Consider the following 19,708-nt stretch of genomic DNA (forward strand, 5'->3'; position numbering starts at 1 on the left):
GTTGTATAAACTAGTCACTAAGTTAGTTTATATAGTTAGGTTTCTAAAAACGGTTGCCCACCGTCTTAATTTATTTCCGTGATTTGCTGCTGGAGCAAATTAAACAGCCACACAGCTTTGGGACAGAAGGTAGGGGGGGTATTGAGAGGTATGTGTGACCTCTGTAGGGTGGGGCAAAGTGGGGGCAAGGCCTGGTTTTAGTCCTTTCTTGTGCAGCGTGGGGTGGAGGGTCTTTATCACTGATAGCTTCCCCTCTGGTGTGGTCCAGAGAGGATTGCCTTTTTAGGTGACACCCAATGGTAGTTCATGGCGGTGCAACAAGGGCTTTGTGATAAGAGCAGTTTGAAGGGATTGAGGTGGGCGGGGGGCAGCTTAGTCAGGCTGTGGGGTGGGGAGGGGTGCACAGTTGAGGGCAGTGTGAGAGGTTGGGGGAAAAAAAAGGAACAAGCAGTGAGACTACATAGAGGGTGTGCGAGATCCAAAATCCCAGGAGGACGAGACCCCACATCCACATGTAGGAGCGTAGGATGACAGGCTGAAGGTGCGAATACGTCGGCTGATAAATCAGGGGTATTTTGGAGCATCTAACCGGGCCGTGAGTTGGTTTAGAGGAAGTGCCAGGCCAGCTTTGGGGTGTTGGAAGACGAGATGGAGAAGTTTCAAGCTGCCATGGTGCTGGGGGGTGTGGGTGACGCGCTGGGTTACCGCAAAGGCTGCTGGGAAAGCTCCACCTCCGGTGTGGAGATCCAGAAGGAGCTGGCGTCGCTCGGGAATCTCGAGGCCCTAAGGCTGGATGCCGAAAATTGGCCCCTGAGCGACAGGACATTGATGCACATGAAAACCGCCGAAGCCCTCGTTACAGGTAAGGATGACGGCAAAGGCAGGGATGCTGCTCAGCATTCTAGAATCTACCATTGCTACAAATAAGCTTGGTGTGGGAGCTCTTATTTATTTTTTTTTGGTAGGGTAATGTGAACTTCTGTAGGAAGAACACCACTTCTGATATTAACCAAAAGCGGCCACCTCATAATGAGTAAGAGATGAGGCACACCAGTGCCACCAGTTAAGTGCGTTCCACCAGTGAAGGTCCCGGTTAGGAATCCCGCTGGTATAGTTTCACTGTTGTCTCCAGAGTGCTTAACCGCCACTGTCGGTGCAAAAGGCAAAAATCCCTGTTATTCTACCGTCTGAATCGACTTCAGAGTCGGCCACTAGAAATACACTAAGGGCTACCAGGATTAGGTCTCTGTTCATCCACATTCTAGCACAATCTCCGTCTAAGAAATAAAAGGGAACCGCACAGGCGGACACCGGACAGGCCATGAATACACTCCTAAGAATAAAGGTGACAAATCCCCACTTTAAATGCCTGGAATGTGACCCATCTTACATTTGCTATATTAGCCTGCTAACTCATCTGCCATTTCACTGCACCTCTGTGACTTAATCCTATAGAATTCCTAGAGATACTGAACTATTTGCCCTGTGCTGTTTTGGTACCCCACTGCATCATAGGTATGTTATGGAATGTGAGCTTCATGCACGTGACTGGTTTGTGTTCGGTGTTACTCACGGTGCCATTATGGTGATGGGTGACTCTTTCACACTCCTGCCAATAGACCAACTCAAATCCTAAATTCTACATCTAGAATTCTGATTCTATATTAGAATTCTAAATTAGAACCTCAATCCACAATGGCGGCCTACCAAACAGGAGGGATCTTCCCCGGGTCTCCCCCGAGGACCCTCCTCCCTCCTCTCATTGTCCGGAAAGATCCGTGGCAGTGCCCCTGCACCTAATCTCCAGCAGGCCGGGCTAAATTTAGCTCAGGAGCTATTGCCTATCTCCAGGGGACTGAGAGGAATCCTGCTAAGACCAGGGGGGGCTGTTGTGGCTGGATCTGATGTTACGCCATGGTGTCGTAGCACATGGCCAGAAATAGATGTACAGTAAGTGTAGCAGCACATGTTTGTCTACATGTGCAAGTATAAGCTTAGTATAATTTCCAGTTTTGTCAGGATGGGATTAAGATTTATTACTTGCATCTCTGTCTCGTAAAGAAATGTATAATATGAAACCCTCTTGAAGATCCTTGGAAAAATATTTAGGTAATGCTGAAAGAATGCTAAGTCTCCCTGTTTCTCCCCCAGACTTCTGGTGTCTCGATGACCTGTATCGGGAACTGGTACGCCTGTACGTGGAGGCCATGGTGTCCCTGCAGGGACGGGCCCCGGACCCCAGTACCATAGAGGGCTGCTCCCAACTCAAGCCAAACAACTTCCTGCTTGCTTGGCACACACCTTTTAATGAAAAAGGTTGGGATTTGCTGCATGGACCTCTATTTGCTGCAAGTGATCTCTGTTTTTATTGGTTAATCTTCCAATGATTTATACACACTCCTTAATGAGAGTTTAACTTCCTCTCCATCTGTGTCTGTGTACCTTCCCTTTCTCCAGGACACACACGTATCTGCTTGCCTTGACTCGATGTGTTTGAACTTCTCGGCCTCTGACGTCCCCATATTTGCTATTTCTGGCTCAGCTGGGCACTCGCTCCTCTGCATCTCTTGTCTGAAGGTGATGGTCACTTTTCCTGTGTCCCAGGGTCAGGCTGCGGGGCAGCCACCAAGGCCATGTGCGTGGGCATGAGGTACTGGCAACCGGAGAGGCTGGACAACCTGGTGGAGGTCGCCGTGGAGACAGGGCGCATGACGCACAACCATCCCACTGGTACGCTCTATGCCCGTTCCAACACCCTGCTCCAGTACGACATGCTTTCCAAGACCACCAGGTGGCACTGTGGGGGGAGGGGGGGGGGGGTTTAGAATTTTATAGGGACCCAGCCGTGTGGGTGACGTGCCTCATGTGCCGCAGGTTTCCTCGGCTCGTTGTGCACGGCGGTATTCGCTTCCTACGCCGTACAGGGCAAGCCGCTGGCCCGCTGGGGCCGTGACTTCATGAAGGTTGTCCCCAAGGCAGAGGAGTACTGCAGGAAGACGATTCGACACATGGCTGGTGAGTACTGGGCGGTAGCAGAAACAGGGACAGCTTCTATTTCCCGAAGGCACCTACAGACCTGGACTGCTGCCAGTGGGAATCGCAGGAGGCTCCCAGTAACCTGAATTACTCCAGCTGTACAATAGAGTAACTGTAAACTGCTCTGGGTGACGGCATCAGCCACGGGACTAATTAGCCAGGTGTAAATGTACCCACGCAACTCTCCTCCCCCAGAGTACCAGGAGAAGTGGTTCTACTTTGAGGCAAAGTGGCAGTTTTACCTGGAGGAGCGCGGTATCAAGGAAGAGAACCAGGACAAGCCACAGTTTCCTGGCCGCTACGACCCCGTGGAGATGGACAAGGTCAGACATGTATATGACTGTCTTAGTATATCCCTGAAAAGACACACTATCATGTGCATACATCTGAGGAACCACACAGATGCCACAGATTGACGTGGGCAGATAGGATCCCCATTTCTATAGAAAAGCACCTCAATACTTCCTCATACTGTATAGGCAACTCAGTATTTTGAAGAAGAAGACCTGAAATCTTCTTGAGAGTTCCTAGATGCCTTAAATCAGTGTCTCTACACCCAGTCTTTGGGGGTCCCCACAAGGTCCATATTTTTGCTCCCTCCCAGCTCCCAGCCAATGAAGAGCATGGAATGCCTGTACAGGTGTGTTGGGAGCAGACAGAGAGCAAAAATGTGGACTGCCTGGGGGTCTCCGAGGACTGGTTTGAGAACCATCGCCTTATCTCCAGGCTTTTTCTACTTGTCATTAACCCCCACCCCTCCTCAACAGGCATACAAGCGCTGGAGCTCAGAGGGAAGGGCAGGACACCGGGGCCATGATGCCCCCATGATTGCCTACGATGCCCTTTTGGCCTCCGGGTCCGACTGGACCGAGCTCTGCAGGAGGGCAATGTTCCATGGAGGTATTGTCTACTCAAAATACAGAACGCTAACACTGACACACGCTAGTTAGTCAACTAGCCATAGCTGTATGTATGTGTTTGAGTTTGTCATAACCCAGCCTTCACTGTGGGTTCCAGGGGAGGGCGGAGCCACCGGTTCCATTGCAGGATGCCTGTACGGACTGCTCTATGGGCTGAACCAGGTTCCCGTTGGACTGCACCAGAACCTGGAGAAACGGGAGCAGCTAGAAGAGCTGGGGGAAAAGCTGTACAAGGCCGCCGCGGCAGAGAAGTAACGCCCCCCCTCCTCGTCTATTATGGAACTGCTCACTGCTCTGGAGCTGCTTACAAATCGCACACTGCCCCTGTACCTAGCATGCCTCCCTCCATACCGTGCCGAGCATTCCAGCTTCCCCCAACGCAAACTTTAACAAAAATAAACTGACAACAATATTTCCTAATATCAAATGACAAAATACTGTATTGTATCTTTTATTATAAATGTCTGCTATAGAGCTGCTGCCACTACAGGGCTCCAAATCCTTCCTGACTGACATTAATTTTGGTTGTATTTTTGGTTTGGCTTTGTATGTTTATATTTAGGGCATTTACTGATTGTGGCACGTTTTGCATTAACTGTGGAAATTAAACCTGTATTACCAATGATGTTTAAAGCCTTCACACAAGAGCAAGGCCCCACTAAAAGACTGTTATTTTACACAATTTCTGCCACTTTCAACTGGCACTATGGACACAATTAACAACGCAAACTATGCCAAGTGCACATTACTCAACGGTGGAGGAGACTGATATTGGGGGATGATACAATGTAATCATTTAAATCTATTAAGATTTATTAATTGGTGGGATGAATGAATACAAATTAACTATTGAGGGGTACACGTCCTCCCCGGTTCCAACCCGCCCGTACACACTCGCAATACAGATTAATTGCCACCAGATGGCGCCAATCTAACAGACTTCAGTAAGTATGCTCAGAAGTACAGACGCTCCTCTGCTTACGAATGAGATACGGCCAATCGCAACTTGAAATGTTCGTAAGTCGCTATACAACATCATTTTAAGGGTACACGCAAGTACAAAGAACTAGGTTGCTGGGAGTACGCACGCTAGTACGGGAGTAGCGGCCAGACCTCTTACTAGGCGGAATTGGTGCGCAGAAAAAAAAATTGATATTGCGGGCAGGAAATGGGAGCCCAATGAACACAATTTGGACTTACAGCCCTCTTCGTTCGTGTGTCTGAAAGTTCGTAAGTAGAGGAACGTCTGTATATAATGCAATCGTTGTAACACTAAGAAACATATGTTTGAGAATGAAACAATGAAATTGTGGTTAAAACTGAAAAAAAAAAGTTATATGGGTGAGTTCTTATTGCTCTTACTAGTGTTTTTCATCTTCCAGAGGTAACTTCATCCTTTATGTCCTTCATGTGGAGAATAGTGTAAGGTTACTGCATTCACAATGCTTGCGTATAACCTGTGTACTGACACTGCAGCATCAGATTAGCTCTGCGGTATATATGATCCTTAAATCACCTGATTGCCACACAGCACAGTGAACTTGAGCCCTTGGCTTCACTGCACTGGCTAATTCTGCCCTGAGAGTGATGGCCTTGGCCTTTAGCTTTGCTCTGTTTCCTAGCTGCCTTCAGCTTGATTCATGATGATTATCATTGAATGAAATAGACACAAGGTTTACATAACCGTTGAGCTTATGTGACATATTTTTTTTAGCACATGTGTTACTCCAGTGGGGTGGGACCAAGGGAGCGGGGGGGAGGGGGGGGGTTGGGCTAACCAATCATAAGCTTGCCCCCCCCCAGCCCCCTTAGATAATTCTTTGTGCCACCCATGAAACCTATAATGCCTATAATGTTAAACTTCTCTAATAAGTGTCTTGATAAGGGCTTTGACTCTGGTTACAAAAGCATGGCCTGTTTTTTGTACAGACAACTCATGCAGGCCACCCTCACTGACACCAGCTTCACACTGGAAATACGTGCACTGAAGCGAGTGGTTCATAGCTGGATGTCTCACCCAAGTATTAAAGACATTCTGGTAAATCTACTGGACTACCTGACTCAGCACCCAAACAGACCCCAGAGGCAAGTGGGAGGGATGTTTGCATGGCATGGCAGTCGACCAGTAGGGGGCAACAGCAGCAGGCATCTTACAGCTTTCCAGCTTCTACGGGCCAAGTTTCTGAGAGAAAATCCCCAACCCCAGGTGTCCCAGACCCGAGAGGTGGGGGTACTTGTATTCCAGGGATACCGTGGTCACAAGATGAAGGAGAGGGTCCCAGGCAGAGGGTATAGGCTCAGCGGTGCCCCCCAGAGGATGATATGCACTGAGAGACTGCAGGCAGCTTCAGCTCAAAGGGGTGGTACTGTTCTAAAGATGGTGGCAAAGTTTTCGGCTGCCGAACAGAAGGAGCATCAAAGGATGGCAAGTATAAAGAACATTTGCAGTAGGACGAACATCTCTGAGAAAAAGCTGGAGCAGCAGGTGGAAGATAAAGATGTGGGGGAAGGATCAGATGGTCAGAGGTCAGGGGAGGAAGTAAGACTGAATGCAAGGAAACCATTTTTTTCTGATTCAGTGCTTGAACCTCAGTATGAACCACAGAACAAGAAGGATCCTTTGATACTTGCTGCCTGGATCCCCACGAGCTCAGGATCTTCTGAGTGTGAGACTCAAGGGTCATGCTCATCTCCATCTTCGTCTACTGCCCACATGAAGTTGCCAGCTGGCCTCAGACTACAAGAACCTCCATCTTGGACAAATTCTCCCTGCTCCATAACTATCACAGGAACTGTCCCTTGTTACCCAATACCCATCTGCCAGAGCCCACCTCTGTTCCAAACTAAGAAGCAGAACCTCCCCAAGTATGCATTTCCAAGAGCATGTGGATCTGCGGCTCTGGATCAGGACAGTGCAAGTCGAGATGTTCAGATTGATGACCCTGGATGCTCAACTCTTCCGGACAATATCAAGACTGCATCCTGTTACAAGGGGAAGTTTCTGCCTGCCTCTTCAGACCTCATACATGCTAAAAGTGAGCCCAAAGCAGACCCCGAGCAATCTATTACCCATGAGTCCTCGCTTCCATCTCTGACCTCTGAACTCACTCCAAGCCTTATTCCTCTGGTTTCCGAATCCTTGGCTCCCAGCACCTCGTCCTCAAGACTGTCCCCTTTAGAGTCCCTTCTTTCACTTGACTGGCCAGTTCAAAGCTTGCAGGAAGTATCACTTTCAGGGGGGAGGGGGACAGGAGCAGCTGACCTAGTAAGCAGTCAAGAGCCACATGGCAGTGCTACCACTGCTGACATTCAGTTGATCGGCAGCTTTACGACTCATTTGGATGCGGGCGTCTCTCAAATTGGCAGTGAGGCATTGTGGGATAGCAAGCCTCCAGCAAGGCACTCGAACTGTCAGGAGAAACTCACCCAGTACCAACACTCAGATGTGGACAAGTACAGGACCCGGAACTACAGCGATACCTTTGTAAAAACACCTTTCAAACCAAAAATCATCCGTTCCTTCGACACGTACATGTTCTAAACCCTATGCCATCTTCTCATGCACACAAACACATGACTGTAGTGTAATGTAGATCAATATCTTGCATGTTAATGCCCATCAGTCAACTAGACCTACATTAAAGGGATGGGTCTCCCTGCACCTGTAATAATGATAATGATAATTATGCATTGGTAAGTTTGACAAAATGCGATCTTCTGGCGCCAAAGCCAGGGGCTGAGTAACTCAACCTGCCCTTACTGTGGGCCAAACGTCTTATTACTGCTGACACTTTGCATCTGTTGGGTGATGCTGGCATGGATATCTCTCTTTAGAGCTAAATGGCATTACTGTGGATGTCATTATTTTCCCAAATACCAGCAGCTCTCCGACTTCGAAGGTTGAACTTCTCCTTTTTGACCTCTTTGCTTCTGCTATCTGAAAACATCCATGGTGAAGTGGTGACCAACCTTTCTCAAATGGGCAGAATCTCCCAGCCACTAATTACACAAAATATAGCAACAAAGCTTGTTATTGTAATTGAGTGCAACAATTAACAGTTATGAAATATTTCATTTAAAAGGATAGAGTTAATCAAAATTAAGGTTTTGTAGGAATCGATTGATTCCAGAAGATATTTGTTTTGGTCACTGCTCTGTGGTGTGTACATACCTGCTTTTACCTTTTCTAATATTCCCCAGGCAGCTTTGGCAGCCCACCACCCAAAACTTAATACTTCAGTGTAATACTATATGCTAAAGTGATCGCAAACCAAAAGTCATCCCATTTCATAATATCTAGCATAAGGTATAATAATTAACTTTCATGCCGATTCACAACAGTTTAACGAACATGATCATAGCTAAAACGGCAAAAGCAGGGCACTGTTTTCATTCGAAATGCACCAGCTTGTTGACATCGTGCAACGTGCCTGATCTTGTGGTTCTGCGTGTTTTCCTGCAGCTAAATTTGTAAGAGTAACACTAAAAAAAAAGAGACGGACTTCTTTTCTGGTTTCAAACTGGCTGCGGGTTGTCCAGTGGAAAACAATGATGTATGTTGTGCATTGGTGCTAACTTCAGAAATGAAATGGCTTCTCTTTTCGAATTGTGGCACACAAGCAGCGATGGTAGACAGTACTGCAAGGTTTGAGAAACGCCGTTCTCCCACAGCCTGAATTTTCACACTCTACCTTGACGCAATAGAGCAATGTTGTGACACTGTCAGGAAGGGTTATTACTGACACATCTTTAAAAAAAAAAAAGACAAACAAACGACTAGAAAAAAGAGCAGACCTCAGCTTAGGCTTACAAGAGAACGGCTCCCTTTGGCTATGCCAACATAATGTATACACTGGATGCAATCACAATGGACGGCGCACCTTTAATGATGTCACTGAATACAAATACCTCTCCCACCTATTCTCGTAACAAAAATTTCCCATCCATTTCAGTTTAATTTATTTCTTCTTGTGGCTTGACGTATCTGACCTGCACGCAATATCCAATGAGTATATATCCATCAGTATATATATTTTAAGAAACTCCTTCTCTTGCATGAAACTATAAAATGTTTCCAACTGGCCAGCATATGTGGTACCTTACAGCGAATTTGTTTTCTTACTGAACCGATACACCTCTATTCTATGAATTCCTCATTTGCCCCTGTGTCCTCATGTGATCTCTTCTGTTTCCTGGTCATTGTAATCCTAGCTGGCTAGGCCTTGATAATTACTGAAAGTGAATGTCTTTGACAACAATAAAGAACAATGAACACAAAAAAACTTGCTTTCAGTTTTATATTGGTATTTTATATTACTGTCATTTTAAGAAAATGCAAGTGAGATTCTACCCATTGCTATATAGTGTGTTGTAATTAATCCAGCATTAAGGTGTTTAGATGGCTGCCAGTTGGATGAAATGTACCTGGTCGAGTTGATAACATGTGACATGCTGCCACGAGCAATCTAACAAATATTATTACTGCAAAAAGGTATGTTCATAACCAGCCCTAAAATTTTTTGAAGGTCTTCACCATATTAGGATGAAAAAGTGATTTTAAAAATGTATCTGTCACAGATGTAAGTCCTGATGTAAGCTCCAACATCCTGCCTGCGTGGATATTGTCAACACAGATGAGGTGATTATGGGTAATCCTCTTAGAGCCGGGGACTAGTAAACTTCCAGGATCTAGCAATAGGAGATCCACAGTGTACAAAATGACGTCATGGATTTACCTTGCTGTGACAACAAAGTATTTTTAAAATGCTGCAAACAAATTAATAATTTAATTGGCATGCAGCGGACTACATGGTTAATAGCTGCAAGGTAATTGTGGGAATGCATGGTCATATTGACGGAAATGCAGTGTTATTAGGTGTGGTTTGGTAGGTCTGAAGATCGTCACTAACGTACTTGTTTTGCAGGTTTGGCTGTTACCGATTTAGTTGATCGCAGAAGAATGTATCCTGCGGCTGAGTAATACTAAAAGCCAAGGTCAAGAAGTTGGTTGGCACCCTGTTCTGTTGCGGGACTTTTGCTGCATAATATCGATAGTTTCAGGTGATGAACTTTCTGCGCTTAATACGCGTCCTGAAGGCGGAGCGAGTCATCGAAGCCCCGCCTGCAGTCTAATGGCAGAAGAAGGGTGTCTTTCAAAGACTTTCAGCGATCTGTGGGTCTGTAAACGGAGAAGATCTAAAAAAGAGAAGCGCGAGAAGCTCTTTGCTGTACCGGGTCCGATGAAACACGGCGGTAGGTCGGGGCGCATGTCCCCTGCCCTACACCCCGCTTGGAGGAGGGAGGCATTTTAACCCGGACTCTCTTTGATAACGACAGGTGGAAAATAAGCCCGAGCTGTCCGCTGGTTGTACAGATTGGCAAAGAAACGAGGGACCATCGCTTATAAAAGGAAGCGCTCACTGGGTTTTGTTCGGTGTGCCTGGGGCTTGGGGGCATCTTTGCCGTGATCGCCAAGCCGGAGACCGAGCGACTTGTGCGCGATGAACTTTGGAGTGTCGCCCATGAGCCCGGGATCCGGGATTCGCTCTGGGATCTGCTGCTGTTGCACTTTATGTCGATAGTGACACTCGGGACACAGTGTGACTCGTCTCAGCGCTTAAAATGAACCTGACTGCAGCCGAGCCCAAATTACTAAACGGATAATAAAGGACGCAAAAAATCTTTACTGCCTGTTATTTCAGTGGGGACTAATTTTATTTCGAATTGCGGTCGATCGCCTGCTCTGCACAATGAATAGCAACGGGACCCGCACCCCCCAAAACAACGTCCCCGCTGGCCGGGCAGCGGACCGGCTCCCGAGGTAATGTAGTTTTAAGGATAGCTACATAACAACTGATTTGAATCTCTAGCTATCATAAAAGTTGTATTCTTGTTTATCTTTTCAAAATCTTCAAGAATTTAAGCTGTTTTATTATTTTTTTAATTTACATTGTATAGCCTACCTATAGTTTAGTGGGGGAAACAAGGTTCAGTCTCCCTCGATTGTTAGCTGGCTAGCTAGACACCTTGCATCTTTACTAATAATAAAATAATTGCTCTGAAATATCATATTTAATAGATTAGCTGCGTATTAGCGGATGTTTTAAGGAAATTGGGCAAATTATAGGCTATTGTTAATATCAACGCTGTATTGATATTTATGTGACGTGGATAAAGAGGACAGTTTTATTTAAAACTGATTAACTTAACATTCTTGATTTTCATTTTGTTTGTATATAAACAGATGAATGTGTAAGTATATAGTGGACTTGGAAAGTTAAAATACCACAACGGCGCCTTTCTTCCCTGATGAACCGACGTTTTTTTCTCTTTGACTTGAGATAATTCATTCATTACCGATTTTTGGTTCTTAATGGTAACTTTGTTAAACTGTGTACGAATTCGTTTTTTTTTTTCTTTTGGTTTTATAATTGTTTTAGATGGGGGGAGGGGTTTTGGTATTTTTAAAGGAAATTTATGATGTCGTATTTAGTTACATTGTAACGTGAGTTAATTTGCTTTTTTGGGAAATAGCTTGTTAATGCTCGTTGTGAAGCGTTTGAAAGACACAAAGTCTTGTTGTCTTTAGTCGTCCCGCTCATGGATGATACGTTTGGGATCAGCACCTGCGCTGGCGCTCGGGGTTAAGACCCGACGATTAGAGGAAACGGGCTTCACTAGTCTGGCGCTTTATCACGTTTTAGTACGAAGCGAAGTCCTGAAAGGGCACAAAATAATTGGCTAATTTGTTGCAATTTTAAGCCGAGAACCGAACTGAACACTGTCATCGTACGTCTGATGAACTAGCACTTCTGACTTGGATCAGAATAATCAGTTAGAAGTTTCTCACTGGCCACATCTGTATTTGTTACCGTCGTTTGACTATTTTAATTTTGCTGGCCTCGGAGTATAAGCCGATTATATTAACCATAAGTTATATTAACTAGCAGTGTTTGTTTATTAGCAGGATTGCCACCTTGGTCAGCTGGCTGGCGCAAGACAAGTTTGCAATCACATGCGCACTCGTTTACATGTGTGTAACAGTTTCATTACCTTGTAAATACCGGCTCCCGAGGTAATGTAGTTTTAAGGATAGCTACATAACAACTGTAGGGTTTGCAAACTACCCCACCGCTTTTGATGTATCTAATTTTAGGTTTATAATGAAATAACATAGATTTGCTGTGTGAGCGTGAGAGTCTGAAAGCGTATCACGCCAGATGACAGTTAGCAACCCTGTATTAGCACTGTTTAAAATGTAACGCCGTTTGTGTAAAGTTTAGTAATATGTATTCCTTGGTAGCTAAAGTACCTTTTTTGGAGGATTCGGTAGCGGGGATTCAACAGGAAAACCTTCTGGTTAAAGGCCCTTTTACCATCACTGTGCCTTTGTTTCTCTACTATGGGTTGTGTGTTTGGTTCTAAAGTGGGTGATACTACTCATGTTCCCAGTAAGGTTCTAATGTCCAGATTGAAACTGATTGTTAATTGGTCGTTTACATTAAACCAGTTTCTCCTGTCCCAACAGAGTGGACCCATATGGCTTTGAGAGGTCCGTAGACTTTGATTATGATTCGTATGAGGAGCTGATGTCTGAGTACCTGGTTGTCCTCACTAGAAGGTCCATTAAGTGGTCCAAACTTCTCCAGCGGGGCAACAAGCTACAGAAGAATGTGAAAGGTTGGTGTATACTCGAATGTGTGTACGATTTGTACGCACCTACATTTTAACACGCTCTTTCCCATTTAAGCAGTAGTCAGAGATAGTAATTACTCAACTACTTACTTAGGGGCTGATGCTAGTCAGTCTCAGGCTGTATCACAGCTGTCAGGCGTCAACTGCTGGACACCTGCACTCTCGGATGTAGAGGCTTGTGTTGTTTTTCCCTTTGTGTGAGAACTCATTCCAGATTACCCTAATGCTGTGTACATAAGTGCGTGTGACAGCATTATGGAACCTACACAATCCTACCATATCACAGTATCCTTCAGTGTTGCGCCGTCCAACTTCGTTTCCTGTTCTTAATGTCTTAGACCTCCGCCGGCACCTTTCAAACTCAGGTTGGGTCTGAAAGGCCGCGAGTTGGTGTCTCCCATCGTTTGCCCTCACAGATTCTCTAAACACACTTGGAGGCAATTCTGGCAGACAGAAAACTCTTCTTTATTTTTAAGACAACTTCGTCTTAGTGATAAGAAGAAAGGTGTTACCCACAGGGCAGAAAGTTGGCCATAATTGCCACGGTCTAGTCACGAAATGAGCTGCTGTTTAATGTCTTCCTTTCCTACAGTTTTTGTTGTTTTAAGACTTAATTGTGTTCTTCGGTAGCTCTTTATTTTGTATTGAGGAGTTTTATAAGCATTGCAAATAGAAATATGTCATTGTGTTATGAAACAAAATTTTAAAATGGGTAGCTTGATGGTGAAGCCTCGTTGCTGTGGTGGCTGCTTCACAAAGGGAGGGAAATGGGTTGAATCACATGACATGCTACGGACTCTGTGATTGGGTAGTAGTCTGTGGTGGTTGCCAAGATGATGTGTATATTCTGTAACCTATGAACATACTATAAAATAGTTCTTCTGTGTTTTAGGTAGCATAAGTTGTTGTGTGACTGTTCCTGATAAGACTGGCGTTGCAGTACTGCTTCATAGGCCTTGTTTGCTGATGTTTCTGGTCGTCTACGGTGCACATAATGTCTATCCGCCATGCAGTGAAGCGGTACGTGCGGAAGGGAATTCCCAATGAGCATCGCACCCTCACCTGGATGGCAGCCAGCGGGGCCCAGGAGCAGCTGGAGAGGAACCCGGGCTACTACCATTCTCTGCTGACTGGGGAGCATGACGCTCGGCTGGTGGAAGTCATCCGCACAGGTTACCCAGAACCTCCATTCGCCTCCGCCCTCACCTCCATGTTTAGCTCCAACATGTCTTCCTTTCTGATGATCGTCTAGCTCTTGGCCATTGGTGGCCTTATGCTTATACGCTATATGGCCAAAAGTACATGCACACACCCATTGCTGACACAGGTGCATAATTAAGCACGCGATTACGTAATCTCCTGCAATGAACGTTAGCAGCAGAGTGGGTGGTTGTACAGTAGAGGTTGGCAACATTCCACTTGGCACCATCATGGGGCGCCATCTTTCCAACAAGTCAGTTTGCCACATTTCTGCCCCGCTAGAGCTGCTTTGGTCAACCGCAAGTGAGGTGATTGCGAAGGTCGAAACATCTGGGAGGAAGTTCAACAACGAAGTGGTCCGCCTTACAAGCTAACAGATAGGGATCTGATTACCCAACATTAATATTCAACCTGAATGGCAGCAGATCCCCCAGTGATGTTCTAACATCTAATGGAAAGCTTTCCCAGAAGAGTACAGACTATTTTAGCAGCAAAGGATGGACCAAAATCCCTTGGTTTCAGAATTAAATGTTTGACAACCTGGTGTCCACATACTTTTGGTCATATAGTGTACTTAGGGCTGGTTTTACACATTTTCTGAAAACCTCTTATTTGGTTGCTCAGCTTGGATACATATCAGCTTATGTTACTTTTATCTGAAGGTTATTACAATGACATACCTGGCAGTTCAGAAAAGAGCATGTAAAATAGGGTTTTATATTGCACTGTGGAAAACTGGTAGAGGGATTAAGCTTTAATGGTGCTGAAACGAGTCGCTAGTATTTTGGCCCCTCTGCCAGCTGTTTGATGGCAACATTCACAGCTACAGTGCAGAAAGCCTGGTGTAATTTTCCTTGTAGGTTAGCAGGTCACAGATTAGTTTTGACAATGTGGTAGCTCCCTGGAGGGAAATGGCGATCGCAGAACAATATCGTGAAATTTGTATGTTGTCAGATTGGCCAGAGACTCTAAATTAGCTACACTCATCTTGCAGTCTGTCATTGTACAAGCTGCTCCTTTCAGTGATGGTCAGGAAGGGATTTTATTGGCAGATCTGGGTAACCTGTACCGGTTGGTCTTCTCCTCTATTTCTGGGATTCTCTGCTTTTAATCTGCCCCCGTGAGGACTAAATGCTACCCAAGCCTACAGAACTGAGATCTTTTGTGGTTGGTCGCACCTGATTACCTTTGGGTATTTGTGATGTGGGTAAAAATAAACCTAGGATGTGAGAGGGCCTCCTCTCTTTCTGCCCAGACCTGCACAGGACCTTCCCTGACAACGTCCAGTTCCGGAAGACCTCTGATCCTTGCCTCCAGAAAGCTCTCTTCAACGTGCTTCTGGCTTATGGACACCATGACAAAGCTGTGGGCTATTGCCAGGTACCTACCTGTAGTGTGCTCTACCTTGGGCGTGTCCATCCACAGCAGATACACCTACAGAACTCGCTGAGCTCTTGTGTGCTTTTGTCTGTTGCCATGACGCAGTGTGCCCACAAACTTAACCCCGTGTGTGCTTAATACCACATGTATGATTATAAACTTGGTATATGTACATAATAAAGCTTTTATTAATTTTTTCCCCCCATGTTTTGTACCTGTCACATAAACAGCTTAGAATGCTCACCATGTGAGTCATTTAAGCTTCCTACTCAGTCACCTGTTTTATAAAAGAGGCTGTGGGTTATCGGTGAATCGGTGCCTGGACTTTTGCAACACCTGAATTTTCACTGTGTACTTTGTGTTTGCATATGAGGCATCAGAAAAGGAGAAACAGAATAATAGATGCATGAACTACGGGAAAATAATACCAGTACTTCTGTTTTTTTTTTTTTGTTCATTTCATTTTTTTTCCTTCTTGTTCCAGGGTATGAACTTCATTGCTGGGTATCTTATCATTATAACCAAAGATGAGGAGAAGTCATTTTGGCTCCTGGATGCCTTGTTGGGCAGGATCCTACCTGGTTAGTTTCCTTATTTGCATATTATAATAATTCAGCATTTGTCCTGCCTCCCTACCTCCTGTCAGGTGGATCTGCAGAGTAGCTCCCATTATTTATGTCCTTCACCCCTGAATTCTGCCTTCTCTTTGCCCTCTACCCAGTGGTATTCTTTACCACTGCTAAAACCATCAAGTTTTATGGGGCCTCTGGGGTTTGGGGGCCACCCGTTGGGCATAAACAGCCACTACACTACAGGGGGTCGGGGTGACGCACAAATGACAAACCTGTCCCTGCCGCTACCTGAAAGGTTGTATCATGATTGTTCCTAAGCCAGGGGTCAGGAAAACCCTGTGTTGGGGCTGGGAGGTGCCCATCCATCCATCCATCCATCCATCCATTCATTTTCCAAACTGCTTATCCTACTGGGTCTCGGGGGGGGGGGGGGGGGGGAGCTGAGGCTAAATGAAAAGCAGCCCATCGTGTGCCTTGTATGGTCCAGCGCCCAACTGCAGTGGTCTTGCGCTAAAACATCTAAGCTGTCTGAAGACTTCCTGCATGTTTGTCATAGTGCCTGACCTTTCACCTCTGCAGCCGTTTAATCAAAAGGACTAAATATCCACAGATATGCACAATGGAAAATATGCCATTAGTTCTTGAACTGTTCCTTGGGTTTGCCAGACGTTCGTCATTGGATTTGGCAAAGTCTGGATGGGTAATTGATTTGGGGTCCCCAGTGACTACAGCCACTCCTAATTTAGTGACTACCTTCGTTGGCAACCATTTGCAAATGTAACGGTAACAAATTTCCCAAACAATGCGTGCATTTACGACCAAATATCATGCACCTGACAAAGCAGTGAGAGAGATCTTTGAAGTAGAATGCACAAAATGTTGTTCAACACATCTACTTCATGATGGATAAACATCCAGGCTAGTGTGATTGTCACTTTACGACAGTTTCGTTTAACCTGGTCTTTGGAACAAGACTCTGACGATGCAACAGAATTGTGTAAAAAGACTGAACTCCTCGTCGCCTCTCAACTCCCATCCCTAGTGCTGAGGAATGGTTTATTTTTGGAATGAATTTGCCGATACCTATGAATAACCCTGAAGGAGTCACATGGTCAGCCTTTTATCTGTTGTGAGCTTGTTGAAGCTTGTGCAACAAGTTATGGAGTTAATCCCTGTTTAGCTTGTGGAAGCGAGACTACTTATCGCTTTTCTGTCTGGTCACTGCCCAGTCCTGAGCAAGCACAGCATATGTACTTTTCAAAAATGAAAAGTTGCATGCAAGTTGTTCAACAAAGTCCTGTGTGACCTGATAATGTTTTGTAAAGAAAATTACAAAGCTGTTTTTCAAAGCTGGTTCTTTATATAGGGCATTTTGTGTCGTTTGTTTATTTATTCCCTAAATACTGCTACGTCTTCAACTTGGGAGGCACATAGTCAAGTGAGGTCTGTTGAACATTTAAACATGTAGGATGGGAGCAGCTCTATTTTTGTGATGAATTAGATTGGTATGTTACCTCCCTGCCCTCTCCGTGCTGCCCTGGGTGCCCGGAGTGCTTTGGGCTGCCATGTGCTGTGGGAGTTGATGCATGTGAATGTGACTCATCATTTTGATGCCTTAATTTTGTAAATTTTAAAGGGCAAAGAGTGACTTTGGGCAAGTAACTGACACCAAAACCCCTGTGTTTGCCAGTGTAGAACAATGTGTTGGTAGAACACAAAACAATTCAACCTATAGGCTAATGCGGTGTACATTCCGTGGTATCATCTCATATATTCTCCAGAGGATCCTCTCCTTTGACTGCCTACATTGATTGTAAGATCGTGGGTAATTGGAATAGCGTCCTCCTGAAGGAGCTAGTTATGTTGACTTAAGGGCTTAGTTCTAGGTCCTGCAGACCATTATGGTTTATCTTTGTATTGTCTTGAGGACCTTCCTTCACAGAAACATGAAGGTCAGATCCCATCTGTTAGCTCAGGGTCCTCATTACATGGAGTTCTGACAGTAATGATTCACACATATATATATATATATATATATATGTGTGTGTGTGTGCCTTGGTTTACAACAGCGACAAGCCCTCTAATGCCATACACTGACTTACTTCCCTCAGCCCTAAAAAGCTCCCGTGTTTAAAAACGCTACAAAAGCTTCTTTTTTTCAACAGTTTGACAAAGGTGTCTCATCCTCTTATGATTTGTTTGTCTGTGGGCTGGTTTAATGAGCAGCTCAAGCGCTTTATGGCTACCAGTCAAGAATTTAGATGAGTGACTGTCTCACTCATACACTTTAAAGCTATACACTTTACACTCTGCTATACACTCTGCTATAGGTATTGAGTGATGCTTTCCCCCTCTGCTCTAGACTACTACACTCCAGCCATGCTGGGCCTGAAGACGGACCAGGAGGTTCTGGGGGAGCTGGTTCGGGTCAAGGTTCCGGCTGTTTGGCAGGCCATGACTGAGCACAACGTGATGTGGACTCTGGTGGTGTCACGTTGGTTCATTTGCCTCTTCATTGATGTCCTGCCAGTGGAGGTCAGAGACTGCAGTCCAGGGCAGGACACAAATCATCTAGATTAATTGCCCAGTACTCATGACTGTAAGGTTATTGCACACCAGAGGGCAGCAGTGACAGCCCAGCTATTCTCCTGTTCCCTCCCAGACGGTGCTGCGGATATGGGACTGCCTCTTCTATGAGGGCTCCAAGATCATCTTCCGGGTGGCACTCACCCTCATCAAGCACAACGAGGCGCTCATCCTGCAGGCACGGAGCTTCCCCGATATCTGCGACCACTTCAAACAAATCACCAAGGGGGCCTTTGTGGAGGACTGCCATGGCTTTATGCAGGTGGGAGGAGGGGGCGTGGCCCACAAGCCACACCCACATTCCCATCCAGGTGTTTGTCTGGATGGATCTCTATACACAGGGGCAGCCCAGCCCTTTTAGGAATATTTTGAATAATCTGGTTATCATTATGGCAACACAATGGTGCAGTGGTTAGCCTCACACCTTCCCTCCAGAACATGTGTGGAGCATGTTCTCCACACGTCTTCAAAAATATATTGTTGAACTGGAGTTGCTGAATTGTCCCTAGGTGTGAATGGTGAGTGTGCCCTGTGATGATTCGTGCCCCATCCTGGGTTGTTCCCTGCCTTGTGCTCGTAGCTTCCAGGATAGGCTCTGGACCCCCACAACCCTGCATAGGACAAGTGGGTGTAGGTGATGGATGGTTATTTGTCATCTTCTTTTCCATTCTGACAGGCGGGGGATGGGGGCACCTGGTGGCCACTGGGCCCTGATCAGTTGCTTAGTTCATTTACGTCTTTGGCCGGCCCTCTGTATATTTGAATAATGTTTGCGTATTTGTTAAATACGTGCATGCATGTAAACTAATCCATATAATTCAGCGTAGATATACAGTTTTTCATTTATATTTTTAGAAAATCTTTGCTGAGCCAGGAAGTCTCTCGATGGGCACCATCCAGAAGCTGAGGGAGTCGTGTCGGGCTCGCATCATCGCAGAAGAATCTCGCTGATCGCCTGTCAGGAGCAGACCTGCCCACCAACCTCTGAGACACATTCCAAATGCTGATTTGCACTAAATATGAATATTTTACTGGTACATCCCCCCCTCCCCCCGACCGAAATGCATTCTGGGAAGGAGGAATAGCTGAACTACCTTGGTTCACTGAAGAATTTAGTCTTAAATGTCATACATGATTTAGATTTAATAGCTTCCTTAAATACTGGACATTTTTTTTCTGGATGGAATCGCTGGTATAAATTGCTTGTATAAAGTGTAAAATGTAGCAGTCTCTGCACACCTCTTTTGTACATCTTCCTTAGTAAAGTCTCTTTCCGATTCCTGTTTGATTATTTGGGACTAAGTGTGAGGCCACTTTGGA

At 45.5% G+C, this 19,708-nt stretch overlaps 2 protein-coding genes across 5 annotated transcripts; both read left to right on the forward strand.

The window, feature by feature from the left end:
• The first annotated feature begins 376 nt into the window (after positions 1-376).
• Positions 377-8,002, forward strand: adprhl1 (ADP-ribosylhydrolase like 1). Of its 2 annotated transcripts, XM_048971578.1 has the most exons (8): positions 377-862; positions 2,152-2,316; positions 2,605-2,730; positions 2,875-3,015; positions 3,232-3,359; positions 3,804-3,936; positions 4,054-4,207; positions 5,886-8,002. In XM_048971578.1, the coding sequence occupies exons 1-8, from the start codon at positions 649-651 to the stop codon at positions 7,495-7,497; spliced, it is 2,673 nt and encodes an 890-aa protein (XP_048827535.1). In that variant the 5' UTR covers positions 377-648; the 3' UTR covers positions 7,498-8,002. The 2 variants fall into 2 exon arrangements, with proteins under 2 accessions (XP_048827535.1, XP_048827545.1); XM_048971588.1 differs by lacking the exon at positions 5,886-8,002 and having other exon boundaries at positions 4,054-4,214.
• A 1,905-nt stretch (positions 8,003-9,907) lies between these two features.
• grtp1a (growth hormone regulated TBC protein 1a) lies at positions 9,908-19,665 on the forward strand. 3 transcript variants are annotated; one of them, XM_048971649.1, is made up of 8 exons: positions 9,908-10,776; positions 12,484-12,635; positions 13,664-13,822; positions 15,106-15,230; positions 15,715-15,811; positions 18,165-18,337; positions 18,465-18,650; positions 19,244-19,665. In XM_048971649.1, the coding sequence occupies exons 1-8, from the start codon at positions 10,706-10,708 to the stop codon at positions 19,337-19,339; spliced, it is 1,059 nt and encodes a 352-aa protein (XP_048827606.1). In that variant the 5' UTR covers positions 9,908-10,705; the 3' UTR covers positions 19,340-19,665. The 3 variants fall into 3 exon arrangements, with proteins under 3 accessions (XP_048827606.1, XP_048827615.1, XP_048827622.1); XM_048971658.1 differs by lacking the exon at positions 9,908-10,776 and adding an exon at positions 11,379-11,988; XM_048971665.1 differs by lacking the exon at positions 9,908-10,776 and adding an exon at positions 12,024-12,030.
• Positions 19,666-19,708: the final 43 nt, after the last annotated feature.

The sequence above is a fragment of the Brienomyrus brachyistius genome, chromosome 1 (assembly GCF_023856365.1).
Source record: "Brienomyrus brachyistius isolate T26 chromosome 1, BBRACH_0.4, whole genome shotgun sequence".
Classification (NCBI taxonomy): Eukaryota; Metazoa; Chordata; class Actinopteri; order Osteoglossiformes; family Mormyridae; genus Brienomyrus; species Brienomyrus brachyistius.